At 31.8% G+C, this 21345-nt stretch overlaps 1 protein-coding gene across 1 annotated transcript in view; it reads right to left on the bottom strand.

Moving 5' to 3' along the window:
• Positions 1-10201: 10201 nt before the first annotated feature.
• Smp_146790 (putative tgf-beta family) overlaps positions 10202-21345 on the bottom strand; it is a gene marked incomplete at both ends in the record, with an annotated part of 22333 nt that continues 11189 nt past the window's right edge. Inside the window, 2 exon segments of the mRNA XM_018789553.1 lie at positions 10202-10912; positions 10917-10924. Of these exon segments, the coding sequence (XP_018654985.1) occupies positions 10202-10912; positions 10917-10924 (719 nt within the window).

Genomic DNA, 21345 nt, shown 5'->3' with positions numbered 1-21345 from the left:
TGCATCTCAAGACATGCCCTCACATGGAATCCTGAAGGCCAAAAGAAAAGGGGAAGACCGAAAAACACATTACACCGAGAAATGGAGATAGAAATGAGAAGAATGAACAACATTTGGATAGAACCAGAAAGAAAGGCCCAGTACAGAGTGGGTTGTAGAATGCTGATCGGCGGCCTATGCTTCCTTGGGAGTAACAGGCGTAAGTAAGTAGTTAATTGCGTTACTGATGTCGACAGATATAAGTAGTATGTATCATTAGTCAAAAGTGATATGTCTGGAGGCAGAAGGTTAAGAAGATTGAAGAAAACAGAACGAGAACAGTGAGTGATTAGTGTGGATATGAAAGAGCAATGAAGTCTGAGACGATTAATTGACATTTTTCAAATGAATTATTCATTGTATGGTTCTCAGATTTGACTAAGATGTTCTATAATTTTGTATTGAGATACATTCGAATTTCCCCTTTTGTGTTCTCGTTCACTACAACCTTACTACTTAAGAGATTTTAATTATTCATATCCTGAATAACAGATTTTTCTATGTATCAAAATGAAAAATTGCCCTCGTAATAGGTACTTATAGTTGAAAAAGTATTTATCTACAGTTTACAAACGTACTCAAGATACTTTGAACCCTAGTTTTGTACTTTTTAAGCATTTCACTCTCTAATTGTGATATATTAGGGTTTTGTTGCTAAAAATGTATAAATAGTGGTAAATGAAATTTTACCGTTAATCTTTCAAATATCAATTTTGTTAGTAATATAGTAAGTTCTTAAAAAAATGTGTTACTGTCTTCTGGTGTATTGTAAATCCACCATCTTAAAAATAATCAGTGTTTGTTAATTAAATACATATTTTATCATCATTCAGTCCATGTTCTAACTTTACAGAATACATTATTTCTAAGCGAAGATAGATAGTGGCTAGCAGTGGAATCCAGGACGCGCGTTTCGTCCTATTTGGGACTTGTCAGCTGGATGTACCTGCATCTCAGAGTTGGTGTTCACTCTGAGAAGATTTAAACAAACAATAAGTGAATTTAATACATTATTTCTGTATCAGGATATTTAAAAATCTATCATCTATATAATCAGTTAGCGGTTAACAGTCCAACCGTCTAAATGTCTTGTGGAAATTTTTAAAAATCTATTGAATTTTGGTTTCTGATTTTTTAGTTTTTATAATTTTCAATGTTTGAATATTTATGTCTAAGATTTGTTTACTATTTTTTAGATATTTCAAATTTACGTTTAAAGATGACTAAAAGATAAACTTTGCAATTTGAGTTTGTATTAACTACAATAATTGAAAGATAGAATGTTTAAATCGATGATGTAACTATGTTAGTGACATATTCTTAATCATTTACATTCCTCTGAAGGAAAAAAAGCTCTTTATAATGTAGTAAAATAGCTAATAAACTACTTACTGCTTAAAAGTTAACAATACAGTAAACAATTAGTTTGCCAACAGTTTTATATCTTTCAATTCAATATAATAAATATATTTACCAAATGACGAAGTACACAGTTATCCAATTTCTATTATAACAAGCACATACTTAATAAAGCTTGTTAGTATGTAATAAACAAAGAAGTCAAGTAGAGAAAACCAATTCATTGTTTTCGCAAAATCACAGAGTTCTTAGGTAAAATATGAAAACCATACATTTAACTACGTAGATTGCATATCTTCCATTAGTTATCCTTTACATACTTCATAATTCTTTCAATTGTGTTGTTATTACAATTATTTTCTGTTTCCCTTTTCGTTCTCTTTAAGTGAATCTTCTCAATCTTCTGCTGCTACACACTACTTATATCTGTCAACATAAGTAGCATACAACACAAATAGACTTGAATTCTGTAACATTTGTGTTGACATCAATAATCATTATCTTACTGGACTAATATATCGTACTGATATTCTTATCTCATACGAAAGTTTATTATTAATTTGTGCAGCATAATTATGATAATTTACACTCACAATATTAGTTTGTGTTCTGGGCACTTATAGTTTTTGTAATATTGTGACTTACAGAAAAAGAAAACCAGAAAAATAAATGTGAGGTATTTAAACTTGTTGAAATTATCTTACTATGTAGGTGTAGTCATTATTAAATATGTTTCATGTTAATAATATCGTTATGTTGTCTAAATTACCTAATATTACCATTCTTTTGAAATATATATGCTAGGTAAATCACAAAATGTTTTGAATCTATTATCTAGTTGCATGTGTTCATATCCTCTAGTTGTTGATATTAAGGTCTGAATTCTAATCAATCTCTATGTGAACATCATTACTGGGATTCAAGTACATTCAGATGATGAATTCTAAATAGGGAAAAAATGTAAATCCTGGATTCAATTGTTCGCTACTATTCCACTCCACCTGATGTTTGAAAATGCTTGTAATTTTTTGTATGAAACATTTTCTCCTTTTAAACTTTCTAATTATATGTTAATCGACCAATATTTTGCAAGAATAAGTACCATAATCAGTTTTTTAACGTAAAATAAAGTACTCAATTTCTAATTCCTTTTTGGTTCAGAAAATTTTCGGTATACAAATAAATTTAATATGTCTTAGAATCATAGTGAAATTGCCAGGTTTGTGATCCATAAACGAAAATTTTTAATTTAGTGCAAATTATCAGAAACACATTTGCTTATTCACAATGACTGTTTAGGTGATGTTGCTAATCTATAGAAATCTACTAAAGATCTATAGGTTGTTACAATTCATTTTAAAGAAGAATAATACAGTGATTATTTGTCACTCAATCTGAAATTTATTCCTAGATACTATACCTAAAAACGATGTATTTGTGAAATCGATGACCTCGGATGGTGTTACAGGTGGGTTGGGAGGTCTGTTGCATATGCTCAAACACTATCTGCCTCGACGGGCGATATTGCGTAGTGTAGAAGTAAGCTGTAGAAAAGCTAGAGGCAGTCAAACCAAAGCATGGCATCAGTCCATGAAATCATTGACAATTGGACTAAGCCATATTAATGAGGGTAGACTACATAGTTAAAGTCTGAGTGATTATAGTAGTCAGTGGTTAGCGACTTTGAATGACGTGGCCCAAAATCGTTCGCAATTGTGCAGGTTCATCCACTCTTTGTCTTCCCCTAAATCCTGAAATTCTGAACTTCTCACCACACTTTCGTATTTTGTTTCACTAATTTATGTCTTCTTGAATCGCATCTTCGATGACCAATCTTTTCTACTAACAATGATACTGTTACCACCTCCACCATTCTGGTATTTGATTTGATGACCTCATCTTGGTCTGCTTATCGGGTAAGGCAATTTGAGCTGTTGTACATACGTATATACCAACAACTGTCAGCCAACATCAAAGTCACAATCTTCAATACAAACGTCAATACAGTTCTACTGTATGGAGCTGAAACTTGAAGAACTACCACAACAAACATTAAAAACGTACAAGTACTTGTAAACATTTGTCTACTCAAGTTACTTAATGTCTGTTGGTCAGATACCATCAGCGACAGCCTACTATGGGAGAGAACAATCCAGCTTCCAGCCGAAAGGAAAATTAGGAAAAGATTCTGAAGGTGGATAGGACATACATAGTGGGAATCATCAAAATGCATCATGAAGCAAGCACTTACTTGGAATGTTGAAGGGAAACGGAAGAGAGGAAGGCTAAGAAACAAACAAAGCCTAAAATTGAAAGCAGATATCAAAAGGATGAATAGCTACTGGGAACAACTGAAAAGGATCACCCAGGATAGAGTTCGAGAGAGAACCCTGGTTGGTGGCCTATTCTCATTCACGAGGGATAACAGGTGTATGTTAGTAAGTGAGAACATGCGTACCAGGTTCTACGCTGTGATTGTCTGACTTGTATTTTGTAAACTTCATGACAAGTGAGGTATGTAGTATGTAGTATTCCCTCGATTTCAATAATGCCTTTTTATTTCACTAAAGTGACCTTGTTTTGTTTATTATTCATTTTCCAAATAGTATTATTCATTTGCTACAACTTATCAGTATGACCATATGAGGTCATATTAATTAGATCTTGATTTCATTTGAAAGTTTTCGGTTTCAACTGTGTCATAAATCTTGTTCATTTTAGTTTGCTATAACTATTTATGTTACTGCATAAAATATCCTGAAAAGGAAACAAGATAAACTAGGAAAAATAAACAAAACAATTTTAAATGATCTATTCACCTATTAACGAATCAGTAAACTGTCTCTTTGTCATAGTTCAATTAGACGTAGAAAATAAACAGTTGATTACTTAAAAAAATTTATAATCACTTAAATAAGACCAATATATAACGATATATATTCGATGTAGGCAGTTGTCTCAACTGAGGTTTTTAAATAACCTGGACAAACAGAAATTAGCAAGCTAGTCAAATACGATAGACTTTATGTTATGCAACACTGTGATGTAATAACTAAAACAAAATATATACATGTGTACAAAATTTTAATTGATACCTGTACAAACTACTATGTATGTGTGTAAAAAGAAAATCCGTGGGATAATGTATATAAATGACGTTAAGAATGAAAATATTGTTACTTGCACTATTGCTTATCACAAAAACGGTTATGTCTTTTTGTTGTTGTTGTTGTCTTAATCCAATCTCACTCAAACATTCCATATCTACTGATGCAGTTAGATTAAACTTTTTATTCTTACGATTATGTTCCTTTAGGAATTAGGGTGTGAAAATTAGTGTATAGTCTTTTTACTATCTATGGTACTGTATTATGTTCAACTAATGACTTGTATCTAATTATTACTTAAGAATAGAATTGAAATGTTAATTATAATGATAAATTAAACAACTTCTCAAATTTCACATGGTTTACTACTACAATGTGGTAACCATGTGAAAAATTTATTCATATGAATTGTTTTTTTTCTATTGTTTCAAAGCTATCAGTTTAGTGATTATGATTGATGGTGGTGTTGTTGTTGTTTTTGTTATTTGAGATATTATTTTTGATTTGCTTCAAAATGATAAAAAATCGTTATCAAAACTCGCGTAATATGCTATTCGAACAACGTTTTACTTCTTTTTTGTTCTCTTTCCTTCTAATTCAATTATCAATATAGTGTAAAACTAATACACAAAATCAATTTTATTAGAATTGTAATATATTCATGTCTATTGTTAAATTGTTTGGAAACCAATTCAAGTATACCATAAGTATATTGAAAATCAAAGAATTTTTTTCGAAGTTTAACATATTCTTGCATGTAAGATTATGAGTGACTAATAAGTTCAGATGATTCAGTTATTTCTTTGTATTTATTTGTTCATTTATTTGTACACATAAATATTGGTACAAGGAAGCATCAGATATACATGCGCCACACAAAAAATTGTCACTTCATTTAATTGTGTGAGGGCTGTGATACTGCTCAGGTGCCCAAACTGAAGCACGTGGTTTTCTTAGGGGGACACACCCGGAGCCTTCGACCTAAAAATCTGATCCACAAGGCAGTGGAGCATCGTGAAGAGATGCAGTCTCATGGTAGCCAGTGACCAACGATTGGTTCATACGCCATTTGTTCCATCAGGATACTGGAGCCCATGTGCACCATTGGTTTGTAATCAGGGTTTTCCAACTCCCCTAGGTGAACTTACCGTGTCCACCAATTCGGATAAAGCACCGGACATTCGCTTTTCGTCCTCTTAGTTTTCGATTTCGTAAACAACAATAATGCAACGCGAAGACAGTGAGTAGGACTTCCCTGGCAGAGGCTATATACGCGTGGCCATGTGAGAGCATTTTGAGAGGAAGAGCGAACTCTCCCCACTCTCGGCCATACCAGGGCATTTGGGGGCATTTATTTTTAATATGAAATGAAATATTAATAAAAAACACAGAATATTTCTAGTTAACTACAACAAGTTTGTATTCGTGAATTTAGTTAAATAAAAAATTTATTTGCCTTATATGGATCTTCATGGATTGAAAATAAAAGGTATATTATCAACATTAACAGTTTTTGAAGTCAAAACGCATTATTTGTACACAAACTAAACAAATCTACAAAAATACTAGTGTTCTTCTTGTTGATAAAGATTGGACCAAAAATCTTATTTTTTTCTAAAATTTATATTTCATTTATTCTCTAAAGAACTGGCTTACTCTTAGTTACGAAACATCTTAAAATCTAATTTTCCTACCTGTTGGGATCAATATTTTTTTATTACTAAAACATATTTTATGGAGCAAGAGAAAATTGTAAGATTATGCAATGATTTCTTGATGTGATTTTCATTCAGTTGATTCCCATAATTGTAAGGACAACCCACGGGTAAACTCAAGGAAGCTCTAAGAAGCTCATAAAGAGTCGAAGACATTCCATCCAGTCATCTTCGGGAAGAACATCCCAGTATGTCGACGTATAGTTTCCCTATTGGACAAATGCCAAAAACCACTGTATGCGGATTAGATGACCATAATGATGATTTCGTTTTTACTAAAAACTATAAATACCTGAGAGTTTTGTACCATATTTGACACTGTTTGGTATAGCATTCTTTCTCGCTCATCTTCTATCTTCTCATTTGTGACTTGGAGGTTTCTAGTGTTCGAGTGCTCATGCTGTACGCGTTATATCAAGGATATAACAATAATGATTTATTGTGAATTCAACTCATTAAGTTTCAGTAAATGTTTATTCCATAATCTCATTCACTATGATTTTGAATTTCAATTCAATACTCAATTAATTCAAATAAGTCTGACTATTGTTCAATGTAATTATATTATGTAAAAATTATTGCAGTCAGATATCGTTTTGATTCAGTTTAAATTTATAATAAATTTTCATCTATCGTCTTACTTGCATCGTACCATTCATTGTTTTAAGTCTACAAGTACTAAATTTTTCACAGTCACAAAATAAAGTCGACATAGATAATTCACCTGTCACTAGTCGTAGTAAGCTGCTGATTATTTGCATTCGAATAACATCGTTTAAAATTTGGTCATAACTATGTTGTATAACAATCGGAAACTATTCGTAAAAGACTCATTGTATGTTGACGTCATTATTTATAACAGACTTAACTTTGTAAATGTTTAGTATCTAAATAAGTTTTATGATCATTTGAACAATTTTGAGTACATTAATCTGAAATAAAGTACCATCCAAGTAAGCTTGTACATTCATTTTATGCAACATAAATACATCACAAATTTACACTAATTAGTTACAAAATACGTATAAAGTATACTCATGCTATAAAAATATTAAGAATAAGCAATCAGATATAAGTTGATTCTGATGTTTAAATTCTATTCAATACTTCTGAAAGTTGGAGCTGATAATTTTTCTAAAAAGGCATTTAACCTCGATAAAGACAAATCCATTTCATTAGTATACACTGTTAAATAATTTTTCTTCTGATAATTTAGTTTATCAAAATGTACTTGTAAAAGTTGATAAATCTCACGATATCGTTCATTTACAAACAAAACATTCGAGAAACTAAAGTCAGCTTTAGAAAGAAAGAATATTATAAGGTTAGTCCTATTCATTTTCATCTTAAATTTCTGGAATATGTTTCACATTGAATAGCTAATTATCGTACTTATTACAACACAGTGTTACGGGGTATCAAACCGACTATGGTATCCTTAACGATAAAGTTGATCGCATGTATGGAGGGTTACGCAAGATCATGGATCTACTGGAGTTCAACATTAACACCAGCGGATACTGGCTCAATAACATAGAGGTCAGACCTTCGCACGCGAAAATGAAGGTCCTGAATTGTAATTCATTGTACAGGATTGAAGATGCGCTTGGCCTAGGAGTTTCATACTATGACGAAACGGCTGTCTAGTGCTTCCAGGTTTTTAATGATGTTCTAGTTTAGATTGACTCCTGAAACCAACTGTTACAATACTACAAACTCTACGAATAATTAATCAAATAAATAGATTTAATCTAGAAATAAATACCGCTAAGAAGGATGAAAGTAAAAAATTTTGATGTTGGTTTGTTCTCTGAGCTGGATGGTTTGGTCGTGGAGCTTTCATCGTCCTTCTGAACGACATCATCATCTTCTCCATCATCTCGAAAGTAAAAATATTAACATTTTGATCTTAATAGTCCATTATGATATAAACATTGCAAGTTTAAAATGATTTTAATAACATTGTATATTGAAAAGTTAAGAAGATATCATTACTAACTATTAAGTATATTATCTCTGTACGAATCAATTTATTCAACTTTTTTACAATCAAAAGATGGTTTTGTGGATATTATGGTAATTTTAGTAGTTATAAATCATCAGTCAATTGAAGCTTGAGACCGTTAGGTCCTGGGTTCGAATCTCGTGAGGCAGGATCGTGGATGTGCACTTCTGAGAAGTCACACAATAGGACGAAACGGCCGTCCAATGCTTCAAGGTTTTCCATGGTAGTCTAGCTTCCATTGACTCATGATTTCAACTATTAAAATTTCTTTTATAATCATTGAAACATTTTCAGGGTAATAAGCATAAAACAGTGAAAATATAAAGATCTTTTAGACATTGGAAGTTATGCTTTACAACTAAATTAATTGAAGTAAATTCAAACTTATATTAAGAAATAAATTTCAATTATGGTGAATTAATTTTAGTTTAATTCATAGAATACACTTATTATATTAATTTCGCTTCCACATTTTCCATGGTAATCTAGCTTCAATTGACTCATGAATTCAATTATAAAATTACATGTTGACTCCTCTGTTTTAATGAGTAAAGTTGACTGATAATGATGGAAAAAACGGCAGACCGATTCGTATGAACTATAAACTTAAGAACTATATGAGGTTGCTAGATAGTTCATTATTATGAACTGACGATACTAAAGACCTGTCATAATTAAAAATAATAAAAAATAATTATAAACACCGATTGTAGACCACGACTTGACAAGTGAATTAATCTGTACGTAGAGATATAAAGATGGACAGCTTATAAAAAAACATTACGTATTTTTCTACTAGTAGATAGTCAAATGATGTATTATTATCTTGTCTATAGAACACTAAATCTTTTATCAAAAGGGGTTTTTCGTGGAGATTTCAATAATAATAAAGTTGAAATCAAGAGTCAATGGAAGCTAGACTACCATAGAAAACCTGGAAGCATAAGACGACCGTTTCATCCTATTGTGAGACTCCTCAGCAGTGCGCATCCACTATCCGGCCTCGCGAGATTTGAACTCAAGATCTTTGGTCTCGTGCGCGAGCGTTTAACCTCTAGACCACTGAGCCCCACAATAGGACGAAACGGCCGTCCAGTGCTTCCAGGTTTCCCATGGTGGACTAGCTTCACTTGACTCATGAATTCAATAATATAATTACTAAAGTCTCCACAAAAACCCCTTCTGATAATAATCATATGCTCACTAGTGGCTGGCTTCAATAGGTGCTTCCTGGAGTTCTAGTGTGAAGCAGTGACCAGTGGAGTTCAACCAAGTCTCTTGTGTGATATCAACTCACAGCATATATAAGAACTATCTTGATTTGTATGAATTAATTAATAAACATAGAATTATTATGATAAAATACCTTTAAATAATAAAATATATAGAATAGATATATTTTAATATAGTATACATATACCATAGCTATCAAATGGATTGAATATGTTATTCATATTTTTTAAGAAATTGTACAAAGTGTTATATATATAAAGTAAAGTAATAAATAGTTTAATAAATTATAATCATATTCCTTATATACCAAATGTATTTTGTTTGTTTTTTTAAAACAATTGTCAAGGTCATATATATTAGTTAGTATACATTAAAACAAATAATAAGGCAAATATGAACTTGTTATACAATATTGTATGCTTATTTTATTTTATATATAATAAAGAAAAACAAACAAACAAACATAGAACAGATCAAAAATTGATTGTTTATTATTTAGAAAAGAAAATTCATAAAACAAAGTTAAATGAATAAAAATATTCATATTTATCATTGAACAATGTTGATTATTATTATTGTTTTAATGCATTACAATGAATAATGAGTTTTATGAATCGTTTTTTAAAATAGAAATGATATTATTATTTGTAATTGGAGTTAAGGATATTTGTCGTCGTCGTCAAATATATATGTATATAATGACGTTTGGTATAGTAATAGTAATGTAGTATTCTTTTTTTATATTAACGACAAGCACAACTTTCTACAACCATATCTTCATAAACTCTTAATACAACATCTCCATTTTGACTATGATATAATAATGATTGTGATGATAATTGATGTGGTACACAACACGGACCAGAAATTCTAGCTACATCTAATAAATGTACTAATTGAAGAAGTACAGCATGATTAGTTGTATTATAATGAGTTGATAATGGAAATGGACATTGACCTAAACAATAACGTGCATTATATGCTTGTGGTGCAATAACCCAACCAGCCCAACCAACAGCATCAAAATTAATTATTAATTCACGTCTTTGACATGTTGTATCTAAATAATGATGATTATTTGTTTGTAATACATTTGAATGATAAGATTTTGTTATATCATATCGATATTGTTGGTGTTGGTGTTGTGAATGATGATTTTCTCTATTATTATCATATGAATTATGTGTTATTTTACGATGTGATGAAATATCTTCATTTATATCATGATCTTCAACTATTTCATTTGTTGAATCTAAATCACTATAATAATAACGATCTTGACTTGCACGATTATGACGACGTTGATATTGAGCTAAACGACGTGATCTTTGTTTAATGTAATTTTGTTTGTTACGTCGAACACTTTGTTGATTAGTTTCACTTTTCTGTTGTTGTTGTTGTTTTAACTGTGCATTGAGCAATCTCTGTAAACGTTTATAACGTTTAGCAATTTTTTTATTGCTTACCTGTAGTAGAGAAAATGAGAAATTTAAAAAGATAACGAAAATCTTTAAGAAAAAGAAAGATATTGACTCTTGATAATTTCAATTTAAAAGTCCTCATTCAATATATCAGAACAAAAGATATTTTTGAATGAACAAGTGTTTAGAATGACTTTTTATTCAGAACCTGTACTTATCAAATGTTGTATTTAAATGTTCATTAGATTGCACAAATATGTAAGTTGTTGGCATAGGGTTGTGCAGAATGTTTTGTTTTAATTGAGATCACGAACCGATCGATGTTAGACCACCAATGAAAACCAGGAAGTACTAGACGGCCGTTTCGTCCTAACATGGGACTTCATAAACGTATACTGATAATTATCATGTGTTCACTATAGATTAGCTTCAAAATGGATTTCCAAGAGTTCTGATGAGAAGCAGTGACCAGTGAAGTTCAAGCGTGTCTGGTGTGAGTTAGTTACTCACTGAAGACAATGGACGACGGTAGCGCAATATCATGGACTGGTAAGAGTTAGAAATTAACAATGTTAGATGATGGCTAAATGATCTAGAGGTTAAGCGTTCACACGCAAGACCGAAATTTCTGGGCTGGAATCTAGTGTGTATGATGAAGGATGCGCGCTCCTGAGGGGTCCCATACTAGAACGAAAAGCCCTCCAGAGCCTCCAGGTTTTCAATGGTAGTCTAGCATCGATTGGTTCATGATCTCATACAAATTGTTTAATTAGCCTATATCGCTCATTAGGGAAATGGTGGATTTCATATTGTTAACAGAATAAATACTTAAAATTGCATCATTCTTGAAACTGATAACTGGTGCAAGATGGGGTGAATATATTTGTAGAATAAATCTTGTTTTGAAAATGTTACTTCCAACAGTGAAAAAAATTTACTTGTTTATGAAGTAAAATCTAGATTTTGTTCACATCAATGTTACTGACAATTTCATACACAATATTAACCCTCTATGAACAAATAAAACTAAGTAAAGTGTAAATATTGTTTTTCAGGAAACAGAATGCACAATTTCAATTGTTCGTCAAAGCATCTATAATACTTTAACAATGGGTATAGCAACTATTTATTAAGTTACATTACATCTTCGTAAAAACTTTCCCATGAATACTTTTAACCAATTTAGTTGACTGGGTAAATTGTCTCTTAGTTTCAGAAGCATTAAATATGAGCAAAATTTATTATTTTTCCAAAGAAATAATTCAAAGTACATTTAGGTTAAAATTATGCGGTCTTGTCATCGGTATTTATTCGCGAGCACTTAACCGATAGACCGCTGAGCCGGCATCCAACAGTGATAATGTCTAACCTCAACCGATCCACGAAGTTTGAGCAACCGTTCACCATGGAATGACAACTTAATTTGCAAACTATCAATCAATTGTCTCAATCTTGACCGTTCCTTCTCCAAATATCAGTTCATTGTCTCCGATTATTATTATTCATGCATTTTCATACTGATTGCGCTTCGTTCCTGTTCTTTCCTTATTGATCCTCTACTGAAATACATTCGTTATCTGACCATCACCATATACTACTTATGTGGATATAAGTAACACAAACCATACTATATTTATTAATTAACCTATTTTAATGGTTAAGACTTTATTATCTCAAAATATTTATTTGATAATTTATGATAGTCGAATCAATCTTAGACCAAAGCGTTCCGTTTAGTGCCCAGTCAGAATAATGAGACAAAGTAATTGATGATGATAATTAATGATAAGACTAGTTGACTATAATTAATAAATAAAAATTCATATAAAAATAAATGTAAACAGAAAAGAAACTAAAAACCAATTTCCCCTTTTTATTTCATTTTCCATAACTTTCTTACCATAGAAAAAGCGAATAAATACATCATCCAATATAAAAACAAATAAACAAGGAAAAACAATAATCTCTCCCACCTACTACAATAATCTTAGATGAACTTTAAACGCATCAATATAGAAACATGTTTGATTATACTACTGATAAATGAAATGTGATTACTTAGAATAACACTATTCACTCATACTTTAGATAGTTAGGGATATATATTACATTAAATTTTACTCTCATATCAGCTAATATTAACAACCAGGTACAATGATAATAATAATAGTAGTAGTAATGGTAGTTCTAAGGAAGTAGATTCCTCTAAATTAAATAAATAAATTAAATAATAAATAAATATCATGAAGATAACTATATATTATCTAACTAATTAGTGGATACCAAAACATTTTCAGACAATAAAACAAATCATTTAATGAAGCATTTAGATTAGTGGCTTGTATTGGGCATAGTACTTAGCGCTAAATTTATTTTTATTTTAAACACATAAATATTGATACAAGGGGGCACCAGATATATGTGCGCCAGACTTCATTATGCCCATAGATGCAAGATATGTGAAACAGAATCATGATAACAAATGTATTATTTAACGTGTAATAAATAAATCTTTTTGCGAACGAGTCATAGGGATCGGGTACTATAATCGTGAGGAATTTACCTCTTAAAACAACAATTCATGTTATTGAAAACCTGTTATAAAAGTAACATTCCTACTTTTCTCGTTCTGACTGAGTTTAATTAATTTGAGTTTCGATTACATTTCGTTTTATTAAGATAAAAAAGAGAGCATTTCAAGTTTATAAATGAAGTTTGGGTGTTTATTGAATATATCTGTCGGTTTACTTAAGTATATACAAGTGGAGATCGTCAATGTTATTTGTCGACCCAGAATTATTCTTCCTAAAAAATTAAACTTGACAAATAAACTAATAGAGAATGGTTTTATTCGAATTACACATTGTTTTAAAACATAAGATACTTACTTCTCAAATAATACAACCAACCTTATCAAACCCTTCTTAATAAAAGATGACTATCATTCGTTTCTGTTTAAGAAAACGTCGTGGAAAATCATCCTGATGGACTACAGGATAAGAGAATAACGTTTAAGAAAATCCCAAAATTCAATGAAATTTCAGTTAATAACAAGTTTTGTTGTTGTATGGTTTGTTGTTTCCTAATAACTCAAATACTCGCTTATATTCCTCACCAAATTAAATAGTGTAAAAGCCACATCATTTGAGACAAAAACTTCGGGTCAGTAAAACCAGCGGAGCACCAATACATTTTGTAGTACCAAAGGAGCCATACGAAACATCACGGAAGATATTAATTGGGGAGATGGCAGAGGTTTCTCTCAATAGTGTTCAGTCCAATTAGGTTATCTCACCCAGAGCAATCTCAATAAATTTCAACATTTTCAAGTCACATCTAGACTCTAATTCAGCATACTATGAAATCTCAGATGTTATGAAATACAGTGGTAACCCTGAAGGAAGAAACTATCGAATGTATCTAATTATCAGGCTACTATATCACCTATTCCATGCGATTTATCCCGTATGCTCATTAGATATCATACTCAGTTCATCAATTACTGAAACTACAGTATGCTGCGATTTTAAAGTTTATTTTTCAGGGTACACAAATACTGAGGTGTCAGTATCCACTGATAAGCGATCCGTACACCTATGAAATTCCCTTCAACTTTTTAATACATCCTATCTATGTTCGATTCCCTAGATAAGTTAAGTCTTTTAATGCTATATTTAAAAACTGTTTCAGTTACTGTTGTAATTATATGTTACCTAATGCTAATGATTATATTATTGAGTGACATTTGATAACTGCTTCTGATAGCACATTCATTTGAAGTAAGCCTTGTCAAGAGCCTCATTGGTCAAATATTTGTTCTGTTAGTGTGGATGTTACAAATGCTAATGTTACTAGTGGTTATTCTATAAGCATTCATTTTATTAGTGATCAGCTTATAAATATTCATCCTGTTTTTGATTATATTACAAGTACCTCTAGTGCACTATTAAATGGTGTTTATTTATTCAATAATCATGTTACTAGTCCTAAATACTGAGTTATTTTTAATTTATATAAACATGTTAACAATAAAGTATCTTATAGATTCATGATAAATTATATTCACTCATTTTTAACGTTCAGTAATGTTGATCAGAAGATAAGGAGTACCACAAAAAGATACCGGATACTTGAATCAACATACTCCTTAGATTGTAAGGAAAGATGGATAGTGGCTAGCAGTGGAATCCAGGACATGCGTTACGTCCTATTTGGTACTCGTCAGCTGGATGTACCTGCATCTCAGAGTTGATGTTCACTCCGGAACTCGAACTTAGTGCCGTTCGCTTCAAACGCCATCGCGTTATCCACTCGGCCACTGAGTCCTGATAGCCACTTGCTTGTGCAATGGTGTGAAGTTTAAATTCACTTAGTATTGTTTAAATTCATTTAGTACATCAATGGGTAGATTCAAACAAACAACACTAAATGAATTTATACTCCTTAGATGTTACATATTCAAGAGACGAAGGTAATGTGCACTCACTTCAAAACTTTCAGTGGAACCCATTTTGAGGAGAGGAAGATAATATGACAGAATCAAAGGAGGAAAATTCAGTCAGTGTGAAATTTGATTAACATGATACAGTAATTATATATTCATATAATAATTAATTAATTAAAATGCTACTCAATCAAATTGTACAAATTTTGTGACGATAATCAAACCAGTTATACTTAAAATCTAAGCAGATGATTTCAGAAAACTGAAATTCTAATTCATTTTGTATTGTTTGTTTGAATCTTCCCATTGGTGTTTAGGACTGCAATTGATCAGCCTCTTATTGGTATATGTGTATCCTATGCTGATTGCCTCGATATTGCCTTCAGTCACAGGTATTACAAACAAAAATAGATGGTGGTTAGCAGTGGAATCCAGCACGCGCGTTTCGTTCTAAATAGAAGCTTGGATTGAATTTTGACTATTTGTTTGAACCTTCCGATTGAATCACCCCATTGCACAAGCTAATGTCTATCAGGACTCAGTAGCTAAGTGGATAACGTGATGACATTTGGAGCGAATAATACTGACTTCGTGTCCCAGAGTGGAAACCGACTTCGGTACTCAGGCACATCCGGCTGACGAGTCCCAAATGTGACGAAACGTGTGTCTTGGACTCCACTACCAGCTACCATCCATCTTTGTTTAAACTGAAGTCCTCTTTATATCGTTCAAATAAGTCAACCTAAAACTGGTGGCCTTTAAAAGTCACTTATTTTTATTTATTTTTCGACGTAGTAGCCATCAGCTATCAAACCGGTAAAATCGTAAATTAGTAAGTAGAAAAATCTCACAAACAAGGGGAAGTTATCTTACGGATGTAATACTTAAGTTCAAACAACGATACTTGTACATACTGTTAAATGGTTTTTGTGAGTCACATAACCAAGTTGATTGTAAACGGCCATACTCATATTATTTTACTTTTTTTCATTTAAGTTAAAAGCGACTAAATAATTTTAGGACTATTTTCCAAAAGGTTTGATAGATTTGGTTGCCTTTAAGTTTGGAGATTTTAAAAAATATTGTTATTTCTTATTTCACTAGTTACCTTTTAATCGCTTTATCATAGGAGAAAGAGCGACTTCAAGATAGTTTATATATGAAGAAAGTTTTCGCTACAAACCCATTAATGACAAACACAGTATGATTTGGTAATATTTAAATTCGTCAGTATGGAAGTATATTACTGTCTTAAATTTTATTAGAAACGTTTTATTGGTGATATTGGTAATCCTGGAGAAAATCAGTAGGTAAGATAAGCTATTATTTTAAAGTTTATTATTAATGAGGTTGATATTTCAGATTATTTACCTCAAAATAGTAGGTCATTTCAGTTTCTTTTTGTAAATGATCTAGAACAATCATTAAAGCGAAAAGTTCTGAATAGTCTCCAATAATATTGATAATGTAAAATACAGTTTGATTCGAGTCTACTGTTTGTTAATGGTATCATTCGCTTGTTGTGAAGTATTTGTCCAATTATCCAAGAGAAAATTAAATACAAAAAGCTGTATTTTGTAGCCAAAAACGTCAACTTTATACTATAAATTATACTACTGATAATGAATCGTATTGTTTCATTTAGTTCCATAACCATCAATGGAATAAATAAATGAATAAGGGGGAAGTTTCAATGACAACTAAAAAGAAAATTATTATTTTCTAACTTGGAATGTATTTCGTGATTTGATGAAGTGAATCCATACATGATGAAATACAATATCTAAAATTTACTGGTTATAGGTTACCTTTTTTGAAAAAAAAAACTATTATATTCAGACGGTATTATCAAAAGTACCTTATCTAACAGTATTAGTCTTCAAAAACCTCTTTTTTTTCTTGTAACCTTTCCTGTTTTGAGTTATAGATAAAATCACCTTTCATTTAACTTTCTTTTTTTTGAGAAAAATAAACAATACATAGATTACTACTAATGAGTAATTCTACATCCGTTACGTGAAATATATAATTTAGTCTTGAAATGATTCATCAGTTATTTCAAATACTATTCTCTTATTCGATGAAATTATATATATATACTGCTGATATGTCAGATTTATTGGCGCCCATTTCTTTAAGAACTTTTTCTGTATATTTTATAAACAAAATTTATGTGCACTATTTAAATACTTTTATTTGAATTACTGAAATAATGGAAAATGTTGATATTAGCCTATTAGCTTACTATCTTACATAAATGATTTATTATAAGCGAAGTAGAACTGAAGAGATAAAGCTGAATGGATGATTACAGTAATCAGTTGAAAGATAGTATAACTGCTTTATTAAGGAAAATTTTGATTTTTACATTTGTCTTGTTATATACAGCTTCCATCATTGTTACTTTTACGATTGAGAACTACCACATACTCTACAAACATAAAATCAATTTTTAGCGAAATTTAAACGATTAGTACACTCTTTATCAGTGTTGAATGCAGTTAAAAAGAACATTAGTCTTTTAGCTACCAGGCAAAGTAATAATATGATAATTTTAGATCAGTAGTCATTGTCTTTTATAACTTTTCATAGAATAATCCAATGACATCATAAGCTTTTAGTGTTATCTTTTAAATTGTTTTTAAGAACGCACACACAAAATGTAAATCAATATTTCTGCTGGAAGATCTCATGTAATCCAGTAACTAAGGAAAAAAACGATAATATGACGATATACTTTTTTCTTAAAAATATATCTTACGTTTATGAATAACTTTGTATATACTAGTGACAAGATTGATTTAAGTGGAAGAACGTGACTTTAAAAATATAGTCACTCACTAATGACTACTATATGATTCCTTGATTTTACTAAAATTGAATTAAAGGTGTAACTGTGAATCGTAATCGAGTAACAGGATTTTATTATGATTGCCAATAGTTATGACAACTTTGATTTCAATCTTCTGCTTCACCGCTAGTAAAAATCATTAAGGAGTTACAAACTAACGGTAATACAGTCATTCAACAGTTCTCCAACTGAGACAAGTTCAAAACGGACATTATTCACAATGACAGATTCCACCTCATCTAAAACTAAGAGTATTTCACCAGGTGATATACACCAGGTCCTCTTCCTACGGTAACTACTCCTAGTTTCTCGACCGTTCCTGCCACCTTAAAGTAAAAGTCAGGCTTACCCCACGTGGTGACTCATTGAGCCATATTGTCTGGAACATATGTTCCTTTGTGTCCTATCATGCCAAGCAGGTTGGCTAGAGAACGGTAAGACTAAAAGAAACAGCTTGAGGTCCAATAGCAAAGTCCTACTGCTGACTGCTGAAAGGTGTGACAGCGGTAAGGTTTTACTCCTGGACTACCAGCACCTGCAGCGATGGTGCCTTCTGACAACAGAAGAAAGGGATTGGAAAAGGTCAACCCGAAAATATCTTACCTTTATCAACAGATTTCCATCTCCAACGGCAGGGCCTTTTGAACTGCGAGTCTAACAGATCAAAAAGTTCACATAAAAAGTGCACAGCCGGCCTCAAGCATTTGTCCCTAAGGCTCTGCTGTCAAACTCCTAGATCACTAAGACCATCATAAATTCGACTTCTTCATCAAGTTCCTCAAGAAGAAATATACTCCTATTGTGTGGGAATCCGGGAAGTGACAACTGCTTTAAAACTTCTATCAGCACATGAGCTTATCTTGTCAACCATGAAATCCTTCCCTCACATCATAATAATTCTTTCATCTCCAAGATAAATCCTCTCTGTATATCTTAGTCACCATGCGCCACCAACGCTAATGATTTAAGTTTGCGAAATGTTATTACTTGTATACCCAAACCGCGCTCTAAATCATACATATTGAAGATTTAATCTCAGAACCTTGTGTCAGAAAGGCCAACAGGCTTTATTAGCTGGGACTCTGGAATTTAGAATGTTCAGGTAACCATCTATTTCTGGAAGTCACCAACTTTAAACATAAGTAAAAACATCGTCTAACATGGTGACTTCCATAATCGACAAAATCATTGGGCTCAAATAGATCATATTGTCATTAGCCATCGTTGAAGGAGCTCAACTGAAGACCATCACTCATTTTGGAACTCATGTTCAGACTCGGATCAGACTTTAGTTCGAGCACGTATTTGTCTGCATCTTAACGGACGTAGAAAGACCATAGCAAGAAAAACCCCTTAGAGTTTAACTCATTGACTAAAAAGTTGAGAATCTTTTTTAGGAACAACTAGAGGAGGAATTTGTCAATCTTGAAGACGATATCCACCCCAATACAGTTTTGTATGATATTCAAAAAGCTGTGCAAACAGCTGTGATATTTACCAGTGACTAAGACCAAAAGGTTAGGAAAAATCAATGAATTTCAGCGGTGCCTATATCACTAGTAGATGCCGCAGAGGCAGCTTAAACATGGGCTGATGAAAAGCTTACGTTATAACATTGAGCCGTCTTGAGTGGCGAAAACAGAAGAGAAGGGAAAAGCAGCAGCGATAGTTAACAGTAGACAACTGTTCAGACTTATCAAAGAAACGAGTATTAAAAATCAGGCTGTTACTGAAACTATCTGGGAAAGACACGGGACTACTATTCACTATCATTCCAGGTGATTGAACCGATGGACAAAACACTTTATGGAACATTTCAACAGGCCTTCAGTCACACTTCAGTTACCTTCTGTTTGCAATCAACCTGAATGGCAAACCGATATAAGTCCTTCAATTCTTAATGAGGATAAAAACGCCATAGGCAATCTAAATCGAGGGTGAGCAGCAAGGTCTGATGGATTAACCCCTGAGATTTCTATGGATAGACGCGTTTCCGGGATTCCACTACCAATCACAATCCAAATATTGCGGTAAAATTTGTTCAGAATTTTCATTTTATTTATCGCAGCATTATTTATTATTATTAAAGTAAGCATTTTTACCAAGTTTAATAGTTATTTTACAACCGAGTTCCCAATAATAACTATGAGAAGACAAAAATTAAAAAGTTTCTTCTATAACAGAATTGAAATGAATGGTTTCAGTGTATAGGGAAGAGATTTTATTGCTTAATAGGTCTCTGGACAATGCTGACTGATAGGTAGGCTACTATTCTAGCAATAAGCCAAGTAACTCTCAGGGATAGAATTTGTAGTGAATTTTGTGATGCACTAAAAACACATTGAGATATTAATAGATCTAACATTGAGTAGGAAAAGTATAAGTAACATCTAATGAAAAAATAAATATCAGACCGAATTTTATTTGTTCTAATTTCTGTTGAAAGGAAGTAGTAAGTTAATTCAATTAAAATACGTTGTCCTGTTTTTATTAAGCACCACAACCATTTTACAAAATATAATGAATTTCTTCAGTGACACAGTACTTATTTTAAAAGATCATTCGCAATAGAATTTAGATCAGGTGATCATATATTTCAAATTTTATAATTCCACTGATAACCATTTTTCAAATTATTCATAGGCCATATCACGGACTGATCTTAGTAAGATCACTATTCAGAAGCAGGAAGTACTGGACACATGTTTCGTCTTAACACAAAACCTCACCCCCAACAGTATCCATCCATGCCCTCCTTTCAGGGGTCGAACTGAGGACCTTCAGTCTTTAAGTTAGACATGTACAACACTGGACAATCATCCAGTGGTCTAAAGCTTAAGTGTTTGTCTCAAAACTCAAGTAGCCTGAGTTCGGTCGCCGGTGGTAAGGTTATGGACCCAAACTGGTAAAGAGTATCATATTAAGATGAAATACATCTCTATTCTTTTAAATCTCTGTTTAAAGACCTGTATAATCTTTTTAACTTTAGGTTACTCAGTATATTATTTCATTCTCATAGTTGAAATCATGAAGTCAATTCGAAGCATTGAACAAAAATGAAGTATTCAGTAACTTTTCGGTTTTTTTTATTCATTTTCTATTATCATTTATATAAGTTTTTCATTTAAAATGGCGCCAGAATACTTTTCTTACCATCATTATTTGTTTACC

Source organism: Schistosoma mansoni, chromosome W (assembly GCF_000237925.1).
Source record: "Schistosoma mansoni strain Puerto Rico chromosome W, complete genome".
NCBI classification, from domain to species: Eukaryota; Metazoa; Platyhelminthes; class Trematoda; order Strigeidida; family Schistosomatidae; genus Schistosoma; species Schistosoma mansoni.
This window is presented reverse-complemented; position numbering and strand designations above follow the sequence as displayed.